This window comes from Rhopalosiphum padi, chromosome 3 (assembly GCF_020882245.1).
Source record: "Rhopalosiphum padi isolate XX-2018 chromosome 3, ASM2088224v1, whole genome shotgun sequence".
Classification (NCBI taxonomy): domain Eukaryota; kingdom Metazoa; phylum Arthropoda; class Insecta; order Hemiptera; family Aphididae; genus Rhopalosiphum; species Rhopalosiphum padi.
In genome coordinates, this window is record NC_083599.1 from 54096164 (window position 1) to 54113735 (window position 17572).

Sequence of the window (17572 nt, forward strand, 5' to 3'; positions counted from 1 at the left end):
TATTAAAAAGTAAAATTATTATATCTATATGTTATAGTAAAGGATGTTAAATTTATATTATTGTTATTAACTAGCAATTAACGTTATTAGATATTATTGAATATTTTACAAGGTTTATAACGTTAATTACTAAGGATTTACGTTAATTTCAAACAATATTAGTTAATCATGTTATTTGTATTTAAACTGTTATATTATTATTATTTATTTTCACATGATAATGAACTATGACATTTAGAATTGCATAATTTCCCAACCACTCGACAGGTGCATTTATTGGTTGTATTCAATACGAATATTGTACTCATCAATGGTTAGAAAGGAGTTATTATCACTACGTTTTTTTTTTAATTATATCAGATATAATGTTAAATTTGTTTTCCAGTTCAAGTTCATCCATATTGAATTTTATTAATAAAGAAAATTAACACAATGTTTTACGAATATTTTAACATACAAAAATAATATGACGATATAATGGCAATGTCTATCCGATGCGTACCGTGAAAAACTGACAAAAATATTATCTATAATAGTTATTATATTTACAATAAAGTCCTACACTAGTAAGCCCCCCACTAAGCTTATTTATGCTTTATTTATATATTACAGAATATCTAAGTCCGAAGTTCTATCTACTGCGGCTGTAATACTGTCTAGTAGGTATCTAATACCATTAAGATAACATTATATACCAACATTTTCCATCGTATGTAGAAATTATCAATAATCAAACCAAAAAAATAATAAACCACGATAATCACTAGTTTGTTAGGTAATTATTGTTATTTACTAGAAAATAACGTTATTTTAATGTTTAACATCATTTACTGTAACATACGTATATAGTTCATAACAGATGCTTTTATCGATATTCTAATTACGAAGCAAGTTATGAGAATTTTAAGACTGTATATTGTATGTACATTTTTAAATAACTATTAATTTGTTTTAAAATTAAATATCAATTAAAATCTTTGAGATTCTTTAAATAATAATTTTACCTATCTACTATATAATAGATTAATTCATTCAAATTTTTAAAATAACTGCAGAATAATACCGATTATTGTATGAACGTAAAATATACCATGTTGTACATTTATAAGACAGAGACAACACATGCGAATGTGGTGGTTTCCTTATAATTATATTCACGTGTTTTAAGATGTGACAACGGCGGGACGTGTGTGGACGGCGTGGACGGTTATACGTGTACGTGCCCGAAAGGCCTAACAGGCCAGTCATGCGAGTGCGCGTTCCTGGACGACCACACGGCCAATTGCACCGGCGTCGTGGTGCCATATTACACGACCAGCGGCGCTGAGGAAACAACAACCTCAACCGCCGCTGTGACAATCACTGCTCCAGTCACCCAGGTGGACGGCGAATATCCGACATCATTCGAGACTACGTTTGGAACGACATCGTCGCCGTCAGACGGTACCGGTTACTTCAGCATCTTCGTAGCTTCGACCACATATGCGGCGGACCGTCGCCCAGCGGCCACGTCCACCGAAATGTCACCCGAACCACAGCTGTATACCGCCTACACGGATGCGGACGTGGGCGATGACGCATACGACACGACCGTGACACAGTTGACCGACACGATCCACCCGGCTACTGGTCAGACGTCCTCGCCCGACAGTATCCCCGACCAGGACACTACGACCACCGACGACGATGGAGCGATCAACACTTACGAGTACGACGCGCCCACGAATACGGCCAATCGAAGGTCGACCACCACCGCCACTGCGGTGGTGGCTAGTCGACCGGCCATCAGCATCTCGACGGACGCAACAAGTGCCGCAGCGGATATACCAAAACCGATAATTACCACCACCACCGCCGCCGCACAGTCGTCCAGATCGACGATTAATTATCGACAATCCGTGGTCACCGACCGAGACACCGGTACGTCGTTCACCGCGTTCTACGATGAAATGTCCACGGATTTCGATTACAACTTCACCAGCTTCGCAGTTCCGGTCACTGATCGCGGTCCGAGTGTTCTGGACCGGAGTTGCGCTAATGTTTTGTGTTTGAACGGAGGACAATGTGAAAAATCAAAAACGGGACACAAAGTGAGTATGTTTGGTAACACACTGCCACAAGAATGGAAACAAGGGAAAAAATATTTTTTACAGTTCCGTGACGAAATTACATTTTACAGGTATACAGAAAATAAAATTGTTTTAATTTAGTTTATGTGAAAGCCAATCGTTTTCTTATTAACTAATAATTTTCAGTTTTTATCAATGTTATAAATGTCAATTTTGTATTTATTTGTGATAAATGTCAAAAAAATAATATGACATTTCATTTCGTATTAATGAATAATAATAAATTATGCGACGAACATCATAAATATTTTTTTGAATTTTCATATTTAATATTAATATTATTTAATTAATTAATTATTTTCTTTTTTATTCGTATGTAGAGCAAATTAACTTTTTATGATCTTAATTTATGTTTTTCTATCAACACAGTAAAGTGCCTTGAATAAGATGACACTATTGAACTATAGGAGAATTGTTTCAGTATTCCATCGTCATGTGTCCATTCTGGTCATAATAATATAATATATAAATTACAGATCTTCATATTTATACTTACTGGTACTTGTTTTTAGTGCAAATGTACATTTGGGTGGAAAGGTGAAATATGTAGTGAGAAAATCGATATCAAGGTATCTGCGTTTACAGGACAATCATTTCTCAGCCATCGACTCTCTAACCGTTCTGGTGCTGAAATATCAATGGAAATACGAACCCTAGCGCCAAATGGAATTTTATTTTACGCACAAGTTACCACGCACATGTACATGTGTCTTTATTTACAGGTAAATAATAACAATTAATAAATAAATACATTACTATTAAGACACACAGTGAATATTATTATAAAAAACAAATATATTAAAGTAAAAATAACATAATTATAATGTTCTACATAATATTGGTTACAGGATGGTTTGTTAAAGTTTCAATTCTCGTGTGGAGTGCAAACAATGTTATTCAGTGAAACCAGATACCGAGTGAATACGGGTCATCGTCTGTTGCTGACAGCCGCGTAAGTTTAAAATGTTAAGACCAAATAAAACACCAACCAATATGATACATAGTGCAGTAACGTAATTGTGGGAGAAAGATATCATTTTGTTTCTTCATACATGCTAACACTAGAAACGTTAATCTTCCAAAATAATTAATAAATACATTTAATATACATATTTATAAAATAACATTTTTATTTTTTTCTTAAATTATTGCATAAAGTAAATTTATTTTACGTTTCTTCTGTTATGTATTATCAATGTTCTCGTATTATCTGTGTTACCAAAATGACTCAATAATATTATTATTTCATAAATTATGATGATTATAGGATTATCATCAAATTATTTTTTTTCCAAACAAGTTAGATATAATACCTTTTTTAAATGAACTCTTATATGTAGGTACTTAATATTTATTTAACGATATTGGGTACCTACGATTTGTTTCTAAGCCATAAAATGAGTTTTAATTGTATCCAGTTACACCACTGGAGTAGTATAATAGTATATATATTAATACCAATAAAGTATACCAATTTCTTAACTGTTTCTAGATTGGAGCATGCCATGTCACATTCTATGTCCGACCACTGTAAGGCGTCTCTTAGGGTGAATGAAACGTTAGCTATGAGCGGTGAACAGGCGGCAGATACAGCGCCGGAGAAAGCAAAAAAAGTGGCATTGTTATATTTGGGAGGACTTCCGGCTGGTCAAAATGCTACAGCTGAACTTCCTGTCGCAGTAGGAATCACTGGTTGCATATCGCGTTTACAAGTAAGTGCGGTCTAGACTATCTGCAATGTTTGACTTTATAAAGTCATATGGTATGGTAACATCATAATGTTATTGTTATATTAATATGATTTACTTATACAGATTGACGAAGTTGTTCACAACGTATACGAAAATGCCACTGACGGGTATGGCGTGATCGAATGTGCTTCATTGACTTGCTTGTCCAGCCCCTGTCAAAGTTATGCTACTTGTGTAGAGTTCGGAGACTCGTGGAACTGCCTGTGTCCTTCAGGGTGTGTTTAATAATAATTAAGCTAGGTTATATTAACCTAACCGGTGTAATATTGATAATAACTATAACAACTACAAACCAATAATTTAAATTTTAAAGGATGAAAATTTAAAATTGTTTTAATTAATAAAATTATATTTTAAAATAATATTAAATATAATTGATAGCTATACCAAACGACTATAATTAATAGCTAGTATATATTAGGTAAACATTTGCATTATCTACAAGTCACGTTCAAATAACATTATGTATTATTGTAATATTTTATTTTTATTTTATTAAAACTGATGCCAACTGGCTTTGTCATTTTACAATATAGCATAATACGTAATATAAATACAATATAAAAATATAATAACCTTAATAACAGTTTGTTTATTTAAAACTAAGTTATATAATTATAACGCTTTGTCCAATTGCGATACTTAGAATAGGTCAATAACGACGATAATATTCATTTCGATAGGCTATTGTAACATACGACATATTTACTACACGTATACACCTATACCAAATAGCTAATTATAATTAATAATAATTAATTATATATTCATCTTCTTAAAGATTTGTCGGGAAAAATTGCGAGCGGTCAGTTTGTGAAAACAATCCATGTAAATTTGGCGCCACTTGTGTGATCTACCCCGGAAGTGGTTTTATTTGTTTGTGCCCTCTTGGAAAACACGGAATGTATTGTGAGCATGGTAAGTAATCATAGTATATTATACTCATTTTTATTGATTATTGAATATTATCAATTATGTATCCATCGTTTATTAACACGTTTACGGCCGAGTGTCACATATGTGTGATAAGGTTTAATATCATGTTTAAGCGGGATTCATTTACTTCGGTTTATTTTAACAAATATTATTTTGTTGTTTATTTATACGTTTGATTTATTTAGCTACTTTAAATTGTGGCCAATAGATAGAGCTATTATTCTTATTTTTGTATTGTTGCGATATTTTTAATATTTTGCTTCGGTTTATCTAAAGACCTACCAAATTTACCCCTCGGCCGTGAACGTCACAAATACATTTATAAAAAGTTTTCAGTTTTTAATCACCACCTGTTGAACATATTCAATAATAATCTTAAACTTTATTTACCCTTGAAAAATGTTGGTATAGATCTTGAGATTGGAGAACCGTTTTTCCCGGGCAGCGTTAGCGGACTCTCGTCGTTCGCCGCATACTCCATACCGGCTGAGATCCATCAAAGTTTCGAGCTGTCGATGCATTTCGTGCCGAATTTTATGGACCAAATCGCTCTGATGATGTATATAGGTCATGACGCGTCCACTGATCACGTAGCTCTGAGTTTTATCAAGGGATATATTGTACTAACGTGGAATCTTGGTGCCGGCGCCAGAAGGATTTTCACGCCAAAGCCGATAAACTTTCAGCCGAAAAGGGCGCATGTTGTAAAATTGGGCCGAGATGGAAAAACTGCGTGGCTCATGGTGGACAACTTCCCGAACGTCACCGGTCAATCAGTTGGCCGCCTCTCTCAGCTTAACACAAAACCCGTGTTATACCTCGGTAATCACGTAATACATTACCTATAATGCATATTTGTTGTTTACTACTTGATGCCAATATTGTGTAGGTAACCCCGAGCATACCACTGATCGTACCTAAAGATTTACGAGTATTTGGGCTGTCACGCTGATGAGTGATGTCCGAATATCCGACATATTTTTGAGATGATATTATAAATACTTAGTATTTTTGTTTCAACATACGCTTTCATTCATAAATAATAATAAACATGTTGTAGAAACTTTAAATCGCGAGTAAAAACAAATTATTTTTGTGCAATATTTTGTATTAAATAAATTAATAATTAATAATTATATAACATTGATGGAAAAAAACAAAAAAAATTATTTGATAATATATTAATGATTATAATATTTTAAAACAATGATCATAATGATTAATGGTAGTCAATATTAATATTACCTAATACCATATTTATAATAATACGTATTCCGTATTCGTGTTGTAGGTAGTAGCAGGTACAAAACTACAATAAGATTATTACCTTGGTTGAACGATAACGATTTATTATTTGACTACTTGTCTTTGCAAATAATTATTGTGTTATAATTAACGCCTTACAGCCGTAATAATTCGTAGGACGAAGATCTGAAAACCTCAAATCACCCAAATTTGAGCAGATATAACTCAATAACACTTAAATGAAAAATAATAATTTAAAATCCATAAAAATATCCCCACTATTTTATGAAATTTTAAATATAGATCATCATTTAATAATCAAAAGTTGATAGTGATTTCACTATTAAATATAAGAGTGAAAAAAAATAATAATGTATTGAAAATCACGAAACTAAAATTAAAAAAAAAAAAAAATTAAAAGTCAACATTCAAATAATGAGTGTTTAATGATAAAAGAATCACTCTGTAAACCTATTATACAGCTATACCTATGTATACCTAATATTGATGACATACGCGATACGCATACGCCGTACGAAATAAATCAATAGTTATAAGTTGGAATTTTATTAATTTCTAATTATTTGTACATGATTTATTAGAATAGAATTTGGAATTGCAAAATCTGTGCTTTCAGACACTCACATTTACTTACATTTGTTTTACACAGCTGCATACAAATGCATTGATCATCCATTCATCCTTCAACATTGAGTTTATGATAAATTATTACCATTATTATAACTGTTAAAATATTCGTAATATAATATAATTAATTATCATTGGATAAAATAATTAGAATAGTATAATACAGTTATGATTAATTATTTAATAATATATTAAAATTGCTTGTAATATTTACACCATTCAGTAGTATACAGATCAATCGTTTCGTTCCTTTAAGTTTTACTTTTATAAGTAATATTAATATTATCACATCAAGCCTCTGCGCAATTAAGCATACTCAGTAATTAATAATTACATCTAGAAAAACTTGTTTTTGCCATAAACATTTGATAGGTGTATGAAACTGTGAAGTGAATAGATATGATAGCAAGTGAATTTTCTTCACTTTTTAACCCATTTTCACTAGTTTTCATAGTTCAGCTATAATTAGTAAAATAATTTTTGCTTATCAGTTTCAAGGTTATTGTTTTTTTTTATACCTTATACTACTATAGATTCAAACGGCATGTCTAAAACATTTTTATTGAAGTAAGATTTTCTCTATATGTCATCCTAGGTGGCCACGAGTCTCCTGGAATGGCCGACTTGCCTCACGACTTACCACTGCACACTGGATTCGTTGGATGCATGAGTGAGGTGAAACTGAAGGCTGGCCACGTGACTGTCCCACTGAGTCTATCACGTGCATATTCCACAGTAAACACCGGCAGGTCCGTGTCCCAGTGTTCGACTAACGAGTGTTATCGAAACAACATATGTCAACACAACGGTGCGTGCATTCAGCACGGTTCTTCGTTGGCGTGAGTGTCTTCATGTTTACTGTTTACATACATTTTATAGTGGTATTGTGTTGTTGTAATGTCATTAATTTATCACATTTCCTCCTTCCCATAATAGGTTTAATCTGTTTTACATTAAACTATATTATTTATCATAAATGATAGGCTAATTCGTAAAAAAAAAATAAAAACATTTTTATTTCTTTTATATGCGTTTATAAAAATATAATCTGAAAAAAAAATAATTTCATTCTAAAAAAATCGAAATGTAAAACTTACTTTAATTTAGATTAGGTTAAAATAATGATTAAATAACATTGTATATACCTACATAATTTTACACGAATACCAAAACTGTAAGCTAATAACCATTTTGTTGATGATGTAACAATAAAAAAAAAATTAATAATTTTCATAAAAATCACGAATAATTGCAAATTATTCTATAGGTAGTTAAAAATGTATACAATTTTTAATATGTATAATTTATACCTCAAATTTAATAATTTAATATAAGGCTACTTATAAGCTTTGCATACAAGGATTTTAAAAAAAGTCGAACTTTATATTCAAAATGTATAATATTCATAATACTTCAATTATTTTTTATGAGCCTCTGAAGTTTAAATTTGACAAAATTTGATATTCATGGTCAAAATTACCATTTATCATCATGATTTTCTGATTTTAATGTAATTCAAAAATGAATAACCACAGAGAAAGTACTTAAAATGTTTACCAAATGTTCATATTATCTTTACTCTTCAATGTCGAGGTACCTACATTAAACACCTATTGTATAATTAAACTCAAAATGAGGTACACACTAATTATGTATTATTGTATTTTAAGATGTAGATATGTCACAGTTATTAATACTTATTTTTTTCACTAAATGAAAAACCTTAAATTATTGAAAAATGTAGGTACAACTGGTACAAGATTTATTTTAAAAAATATATTGGTAATAAACTGTAGGTATTAATTTAAAAAAAAATCAATAACTTTAAATTTAATTTTTATTTATTGCATTATAGCATTTGTAGGGGTAATTTTGTCAAAGAAATTATATATACCTATGTCTATATTATGTATATTTACTGTATGATAATGATAAATAATATATAATATAGTGAATAGTAATATAAGTAGTGACAGTATGGGATTTCATCGATTCCACCAGTACAATAGAATTATTTTTTGTATGTATAATGCAAACAACAATAATATTATATTTATTATATTTTTTTTTTTAAGCTTTTTATAAAAAACATTATTTTATAAATCCTGTTTAAAAAAAAGGGTCACTAGGGATCAAACCCACACATGACCTCTGTATGTATATACGACTCTAATTACTAATAATGTTAAATTATCGCCGTATATTTTTTTCAAATTTACTGTAAAAGGTTCATTACAGTAGCTAATCAAATTAGTCATGAAAATAAAAAGCTTAAAAACAACATTTTTAGAATAATAAATAATATCATTCTATTGACGTGTTACATAAAAAAAAATGATCAATTTAATGGTTCAATCAAATTTAAAGAACCAAAAAAACGAAATCATGTTTAAGGACTATTAGCTCTCTATTGATTAATTTAATATTTAATGATTTTTCAAGCAACCCAGCATGCGACTATTGAGACTTATTATTATCGGTCGCCTTCTTGCAGGTGCGTGTGCGACGACGGGTGGTACGGTCCTGTGTGCTCGCACCGTTACAACGCATGTGACGCGAATCGGCACAACTGTTCGGACGGATCTACCTGTGTACCGGTGGGCGCGGGATACGAGTGTGATTGTCCGGCGGGCCGAACCGGCAAACACTGCGGCCGAGAAGAGCGGCTGTCCGACGTCCGGTTTCTGGGCAAGCGGTCGTTCTTGTCTGTGTCCGCGGCCGTGGAGCTCAATATGCAGCAGTTCAGTGTTGAGCTCGAGATCAAACCGTCCGTCGAACACGGCATTGTGTTTTTCGTCAGACATGACGCGGCGAGCAAGAAGTTCATGTGCCTGTCGCTGTATGGTGGTGTACTGGAATTGAGGATTTCCGTCCGAGGTATTAATCCACAATCATAATATTATTTAGGTCGTACATTTATATATTGGCACTGTAATTATTTTCTACGTATTAAGTGTGGTGGGGAGTGGGAGACATAACGAACATTAATATAATTCAAGTCATCGTACGATCATGACTATACGGTTGTGATGATGAATTGATGAACTTGTATAATTTTACTATTGGCTTGTGTAATTGAAAATGTAAACCCCCAAAAATATAGGAGGGTTTATCATTTTTGGGCTACTTGTATATTTTGAGAAGAGCCCTAACATAGTAACATCTGCAAAAACCGAACCTCAATATAATGATATACTACATACTTATTCTACTCAAAAAGAAAAAGGCGCCCTTGTTCAATATGCAAACAAATTATACTTTTCTAATACTGATACAATAACAATATTATACATATATTTGAGTATTATACAAGTATAGTATACTTACCAAAGTAGGTAAATAATGTAAAGATAATATTTTCAATGAAACAACATAGATACTGTATCTTGGCAGGAAAATCTCAATAAAACTATAAAAGTTGGGGACAATTTGTGTATTCTTTGTTAAAAAAATATAGTTTAATGAACTAAAATACAACTCATTATAAAAGGCACAAACATCTTTTTCTTCAAACTTTTTTCAAATAAATTTAACTACCTAATACTTAAAAGAATACCAACTGTCTCTTAAGTATTGTTCTTGTAATATTAATAATGTGCAATTATGGCAATTATTAACAAAATAATATAAACCACCGCAGGAAAAGAACTATACATCTGAAGCTTAAAAAACGAATAAAATAATAATAAAAAATATAGTCTTATTTCTTTACTTGGAAATTGGACCTATATCCATATGACTATATAAGTAGGTATATTACTTATCATATAAATATAAATTATGACAATAATAACAAACCGTACAAAGTACAATAATTAACAATGCATAAACAACGTTTTAGTCGTTTTAGAAATTTACAGTAGTCAGAATTGGAATAAATAGTAAGTGATTTCTCAATGATTCGTTGGGTAATAATAAATAATATAATAATCAGCGTGAAATCGATAACAATATAGTATATTGTTTGTACGCTTTAAGTAATAATACGTCAAAAATATGTCAAACATGAACAGAAAAACATCTGATTTAAAAATTTTACATTTTAATGTACAATAAAATATTATACTTGTGACTCTATATTCATAACTTAAATAAATTTAGTTACTATAGTTTTTCAAAACTCATACTTAAAAATAATTTTTGGAGCGGAATAGTGAATTTATTGGTTTTACTGTGATGTAGAATAAATAAAAAATGTTTTTTCTGACATCGCCTTTATCAGTAAAAAAAGCAGAAAAAATATTCAACTTTAGTAACTGTTTCTTGTAGTTACTTAAATCTAAAAAAAAAGATTGGAGATTGAAAAGAAAAAAAATTCAGTACTCTTAAAAACTTAAATCGGTGGGAAAAAATATTATTACATAAAACCAATTTTTTTCTCTTACATACTAAAAAGTCATAATTATAGACAACTTCAAACGAAAAAACACTTATGTTAAATTAATACAATTTTTGAGCTGAAACTTTCATTTTTCACATAAATTGTGTTATCAATAATTAAACATTTTAAAACAATTAATTATTAGAATAAATAGTAATTATTAAATTGTATTTATTTATTTTAATTAGATAAACTATAAAAAACCTTACTGTTGGAAATCATAATATTAATATTCATTGTATTTGCAAACAACCAGTGTTTGTTATGTCTGTTGTCTGAATTGTGCTGTACATGTATTTCTTGCTATAGAAAACAGAATAAGTTTTTAATTAATTAATGTTATATTTCAAAATAAAATCGATTAATTGATATATTAATCATTATATTTCAATAATATTAAAAACTATTAACCTCAATTGTATATATAACTTAAAATTTTAATAATTTATAAAATAATTTAATTGTCCCTACAAAAATATTGTTCTTTCTTCTCACTATTTCAATATAAAGTGTATTGACTAAACAAATTAAAATAATTGAAGTATTAATTAATAATAGTATTATAACTCATTAAATAATTATGTAAGCTTCAGAAAGTTTCACATCTACAATGTTTATTATGAACAAACTAAGAAAAATATTCTCATTTCTCATTTAAATATGACGTGTATTATATAACAGTATAATACCAATATGGCAGAATATTACAAACGATAAAAACAATAAAATTCATGGTTTTTATCATTTAATTACGACTTTAAGAACTAAATGTATAAATGTCATCAAAATATTACGATGAACTAAATAGAGGCCCACATGCCCTTTTATGCTAGTGTTTTCTTAATAAATCGATATTTTATTACTTTATTACTATTACTATTTAACATCAACATAACATATACAATAAGATTGAATCAAGTTATAGAACGAGTATTTGTTGACAGTTGCCGCCTAAGTAACATTTGGAATTAATTAAAAATATAATATTTAATAAAACACATATTTAATGTATTAATACTAGTGTACTACTAAATAATAATTAATAGTTTTTTTTATAAATAAAGTTGTTTTCTTACTAATTAAAAAATATTGAAAATTTACAGTCTCGATATTTTTTATAAACATTTATACTTTATAGCTAACATTTTTACAAAGTCTCGAAAATTGCAAATTATTTTGTAGTTAAAACTTAAAAATTCATAAAAAAATTTCTGTTAATATTTCAATAAAATCACAATCAATTTTTATGACCGTTTGAAGTTCAAATGTTTACGATATTGAAAATTTGCCATTAATAGTTATTCTTATTAAATAGTTAACTTAACCTTAAAGATTTTTTTATTGTTTTCATTAGTAATAATTCAAAAACGAATACCCATATTTGAAGTTTTAATTATTAAAAATGCACAAGCACAAATTTTTGGTTATATGAATTTAAAGTTAAAATTTTTACAAAATTCTTTAAAATCAGAATTATTTAAAAACAAGTAAGTATTTTTTTGTATACAAATATACAATTATGGTTTAAAACTTACACAATATTCCTCATAACGTAGGGCTCGGATTTATATGTATTTATGAAACCAAAATATGTATTTATGCTACCAAAAATGTATATAAATATTTGCTAAAAAACTCAAAATATGTATTTTACTAATATGATTTATTTATTAATATTTAATTATATAATATATCCATATGAGTTTCTAATGAAACAAATTATATTTTAAATAGTAAAATTATTAAAAAAAAACTACACGTATTAAAAATTATAAAATATTAATAAAAAAATCTAAAAAAAAATAAAAATATTAATTATTTTGATTACAATTTATGATAACATGCATTTTTAAATATTTCGATATGACTAGAAGCTTTTATAATATATTTTTGACTGTAGATATTAATTGGTCTATTTTTGTAAATTTTGATCGTGTGGTTTCTGATATTCGGTGAAATGCGTGTGCTAAATACGTTAAATAGATCATTTAATAAACAAATTGTCAAAATATGTAGGAAAAAAATGGAATTATTGAGAAATATGTACAAACATGTACTTGTGGCAAAATATATAAAAACATGTATAATAAAATTTAGTTCATTTCATTGGAAATCCCTTGAAACGAATTTATCACTCACCTAAATTAATTTATCAAGTCACAGTAAAAATATGTATTTATTTATAATTTCAAGCCCTTATTAAACTTAGTAGCCACAAGTAATTTATACTAGAACTAAATAATCTAAAAATATTCAAATACAATTATTTTTTATAGATATTTATTTTTAATAAATTAATCTTTGAGAACTCTGGATATTAGCTATAGGATTTTATGTCTGTTACTTTAAGGTATGGTAATGTAAGTTTTTAGAGTATGTGATTAGGGTTTGTAGTTTCTCGCTTCATGCTGGATGGTGCACTTATTAGTGACTGCACCCAAACATCAGTACACCACATCATGGCCTTATATTTGTACTTCAAATTTGGATGAAAATACATATTTTAACAATGTTAATTATTTTGATATAAGTAGTTCAGATATAATGTACGATGAACCTATTCACATTGTTTTTCGGTATCTAAAGTTAAATGTTATTCAATCAAAAGTTAATAACAATAATATAATATAGTAAAATATGTATAAATGTATAATATTATATTAATATGATAATTAAATACTAATAATATAATATATGCGATTATGTTTTCGACAAGTATTAATTCAACCTACTGTAATACTAAAAGTAAGATAAATAACTTAATCAGTGATGATTTAATGATAATTCAATGATATATCATTGAGTTCAAATTTATCATAATTATACAATGACCCACTCAACTCATAAAGTCATAAATCATAATGTATAGATAGTGGTACCAACTTGCTTAAGTTTTTTATTGATTGAATTTAAAATAATTATTTATTATTCTATAGAAAACAATAATAATATAAAACCATGTTATCGTCTATTGTAGGTATAGGTACCTACGATATATTGTTTGCTGCGTATGAATTATTTTACAAAATGAGGGCTAGAATACCAGATGTGTATATAATATAACTAAACTATGAAATAAAAATAGCTGAGAATAATAAAAATTACAATTTGTTAAAAAAGATCACTTACTTATCACAACATTTTACAATCAAAAATATAATGCCAGTTGAGAGAATTTTCAGTTTAGTTCAAAATATTAAATAATTTACCAATAACATAAAAATAATAATAATTATAATAACTATAATAGTATAATTTATTATTTTCATTATTTTTTGTCATTTTAGATTCTGAGCGGAACACTGAAATGGGTTGATTTTGTTTGATATTGTTTGACAATGATATATTTTCTTTTTGTGTCTATCGTCAATTTTAGGGGCATTCGCAATGTTTCGATTTTCAAATTAAAGGGTTGGTTTCTGATAGCAACCAGCAAATGGGATCTAGTTGGTACTTTAAATGTTTAAAAATAAAAAAATTCCCAGTATTTTTCTTAATATTCAGGAGAACAAAAAATGTTTTTATGTCAAATTAGTTTTGACAAAATGTATTTCTTTATTTTGTAATAATTCAAAAACAAATAAACAATAGAAACTATTTTACAAAATCATATTCTAAACGTGAACGTCATGAAATAATTTTAAAATAAATACAATAAAATATTTAGATTTATTTTGAGCTTTTTATAAGCAATTGAATTTTTATTTTTTATGTTAATAAAGATGTTTTTGCTTAGTTAAAAACCTTGAAAATGTAAAGCAATTCTTCATAAGTTGTAATTAATAGAAAAAAGATATATTTAGATCCCTAAATCCAATAAAAAAAATGTATAAGCATTTGAAGTTAGTATTTCGACAAATCCCAGAAATTATCAAATTACTTTGTAGTATAAAATTCTGTTTTTTTTTTAAATATTTCTACATAAGATTTAAAAATTTAATACAAGGTTATAAGTTAAATAATCTATATTAAAAAAAATGTTTAAGTCAATTTTATGTTATTGTCCATATAAGTTATATACTACGAAATTATTTACACCATTCTAGAGAAAGAAAACTATAATTAAACATAGAAATATGTTTATTCTGATGAACAACTTAGTGGTAAAATCATATTTTCTAATAAGTACATACAAAATTAAGAACAAAATACTAATTCTTACAGGTAATTTTTACATTAATTAGGTACTCAATTTAATACAACAAAATTAACATATTGCACTAATGTATGTAATAAATTATGTGTTATTAGTGATACGAATTAACAAATTACAAGTAACCATAATATTTTTTTATGAATATTTATAATACATTTAATACTTACATAAGAATCATAATATTATAAATAATATAAATGGTAGTTATATTGTTAAATAAATATATATAGAGAGAGAGAAATGAGTGGAATCCTGCATAGATTATTGAGTGTTCTTATATTTTGAAATTAAAATTATTTTTATCAATTGAATTATGCAAAAATTAGATATTTCGTGGACGACCTTTTTTGTATTTTTACGTTTTTCTGGTTTATTGATTATTTTAATTTTTATGAAAATTAAATAAGTATTATTTAAGTTTATGTCACCTCCCCCCAATTTATCTCTAAATTTTATAAAATAATTCCATACGATAATCAATGTAGTCACTACAGATTTTCTGATTTCCTTCTCTGTATGTTTCTAGTGGGTGAAACGAGACGTCAAGACGACGTACTGGTTGTCCGCAGCGGTCGGGTGTTGACGCTGTCGGAATGGCATAGCGTAAGAGTGGGCCGGTATCGTCGCAAGCTGTACTTGTGGGTCGACGGGATGGTCAACTACGCCGTCTTGCAGCCGTCGGAGGGCATTTCAAACTTTGACAATCTCATATACTTCGGTATGTATAGCGGACTATGAAAAACATTCTACCCAGGTAAACCATTTGACTGGCAATCAAATTTGTTTCATCCTAGTTATATGAACAGTGATTTTTTTATTGTTGATATAAATGCATGCTCATTATGAAGTTTTGTAGATCAAGTTGCCGACTAATTAATAATTACTTAACAAAATAGCTCATACTTTTTACTTAATAAAAGCAGCATACCTTATATTATATTTAACTTAAAAAATATTTACTTACATAGTTTTTTATCTAATAAATCACTTTTAATTTTAACAATGCCAATATATTTTTCTCGGCAGCCGTAAGACGAGCATGTTTTTAATTATTAATTATAAATTATAATAAATAAAAGATATCTGCGTACTACCAGTCGCGGTCCACTGAAGAAGTTTCGATATCTTACAGGCTTACCCAATATGAAAAGGAGTCTTTGAATTACACCTAAAAATGCATAATAAATTTCATAAACTTTAAATAAGTACCTACTATAAAATAATGTGTTTGAAATCAATTTTCCTGTTTTTTTTTTCAAACATGAGTCTCCAAATTTAAGTGAAGAGCGCGAGATCCTAGACTCTGTCTGCCATCGACACATACTTAATGATATATATAGATGCTTGTAATAATCAGTTTTAACATGGATTAAGGTGGTTTGCCGGATCTGTCCCGCATGCCACCCGGCTCCACGGCCGGACTTCCGGTTCCGTTCACCGGATGCATACGTAGACTGTCGATCGACTACGAGACAATACCACTCAACTATTCTTCGATCACTGCTGGTAGGAACATAGCTGATTGCGACGGTACGCCGTGTGGCGGTGACTTGTGCCATCACGGCGGCAGCTGTTGGTTGGATATGGACATGAAACCACACTGCCATTGCCTTCAGGTGGGTTCTCGTTTTTTTAATTTTCCTTCATGTCATATGCGTTTCTGATGGCATCATAAATGTAATTGCATAAATATCGGTTTGATCCCAAAGGAGTTCACTGGAGAATCATGTAACAAACAAGCCCCGTGCACCGAATTTAAATGTCAGAACAAAGGCCACTGCGTAAGTGAAAGCGGCAACACGTCGTTTGTGTGCAAATGCCCACCCGGCTGGGACGGCCCGTTCTGTACAAAAGGTATGTTCCAAAACATTATACTTTAAAGTATTAAACATGCAGTAATAACTAAATCTAAATCAATATATCATGACTTATTTATAATTTTTTATCACTAATTATTAATTATTTTATCTTCCTAAAGTACAAACATTACCTATTTCTATTATTATATTTTTGTTTAGATAATAAAATATAATCAGAAAAAATCCTAAGATACAGAAGCTATTAAACATTTAAATTTAAATTAAGTAGCATTGCTAGTGATAATAATTGCAATTAAAATATAATTTTTAAGATTCAAAACTCAATTGGTATATTATACATTTTTAATTTTTTTAAATAGGTAACTCTATAACTTGTGTAAAATGGTGTTCACTAATCGTTTCACAAAATTTAGTAATATCACATTATAATATAATTAAGTAAAAATAGACTATAATCCCATCAAATATAATCTAATCTTATTTTTATTTATAATTTTCAAACTTGT

General features: G+C 28.7%; 1 protein-coding gene across 2 annotated transcripts in view; it reads left to right on the forward strand.

Annotated features, from left to right (window-relative positions):
- The window catches only part of LOC132924547 (protein eyes shut), a 40935-nt gene that overhangs the window by 22073 nt on the left and 1290 nt on the right, over nucleotides 1-17572 (forward strand). For both annotated transcript variants that reach the window (XM_060988923.1, XM_060988922.1), the window contains exons 8-19: nucleotides 1169-2090; nucleotides 2642-2851; nucleotides 2978-3081; nucleotides 3622-3841; nucleotides 3944-4095; nucleotides 4662-4798; nucleotides 5228-5638; nucleotides 7305-7548; nucleotides 9204-9586; nucleotides 15773-15964; nucleotides 16621-16862; nucleotides 16956-17100. In XM_060988923.1, the coding sequence (XP_060844906.1) occupies nucleotides 1169-2090; nucleotides 2642-2851; nucleotides 2978-3081; nucleotides 3622-3841; nucleotides 3944-4095; nucleotides 4662-4798; nucleotides 5228-5638; nucleotides 7305-7548; nucleotides 9204-9586; nucleotides 15773-15964; nucleotides 16621-16862; nucleotides 16956-17100 (3362 nt within the window). The remainder of the gene's footprint in view (nucleotides 1-1168; nucleotides 2091-2641; nucleotides 2852-2977; nucleotides 3082-3621; nucleotides 3842-3943; nucleotides 4096-4661; nucleotides 4799-5227; nucleotides 5639-7304; nucleotides 7549-9203; nucleotides 9587-15772; nucleotides 15965-16620; nucleotides 16863-16955; nucleotides 17101-17572) is intronic.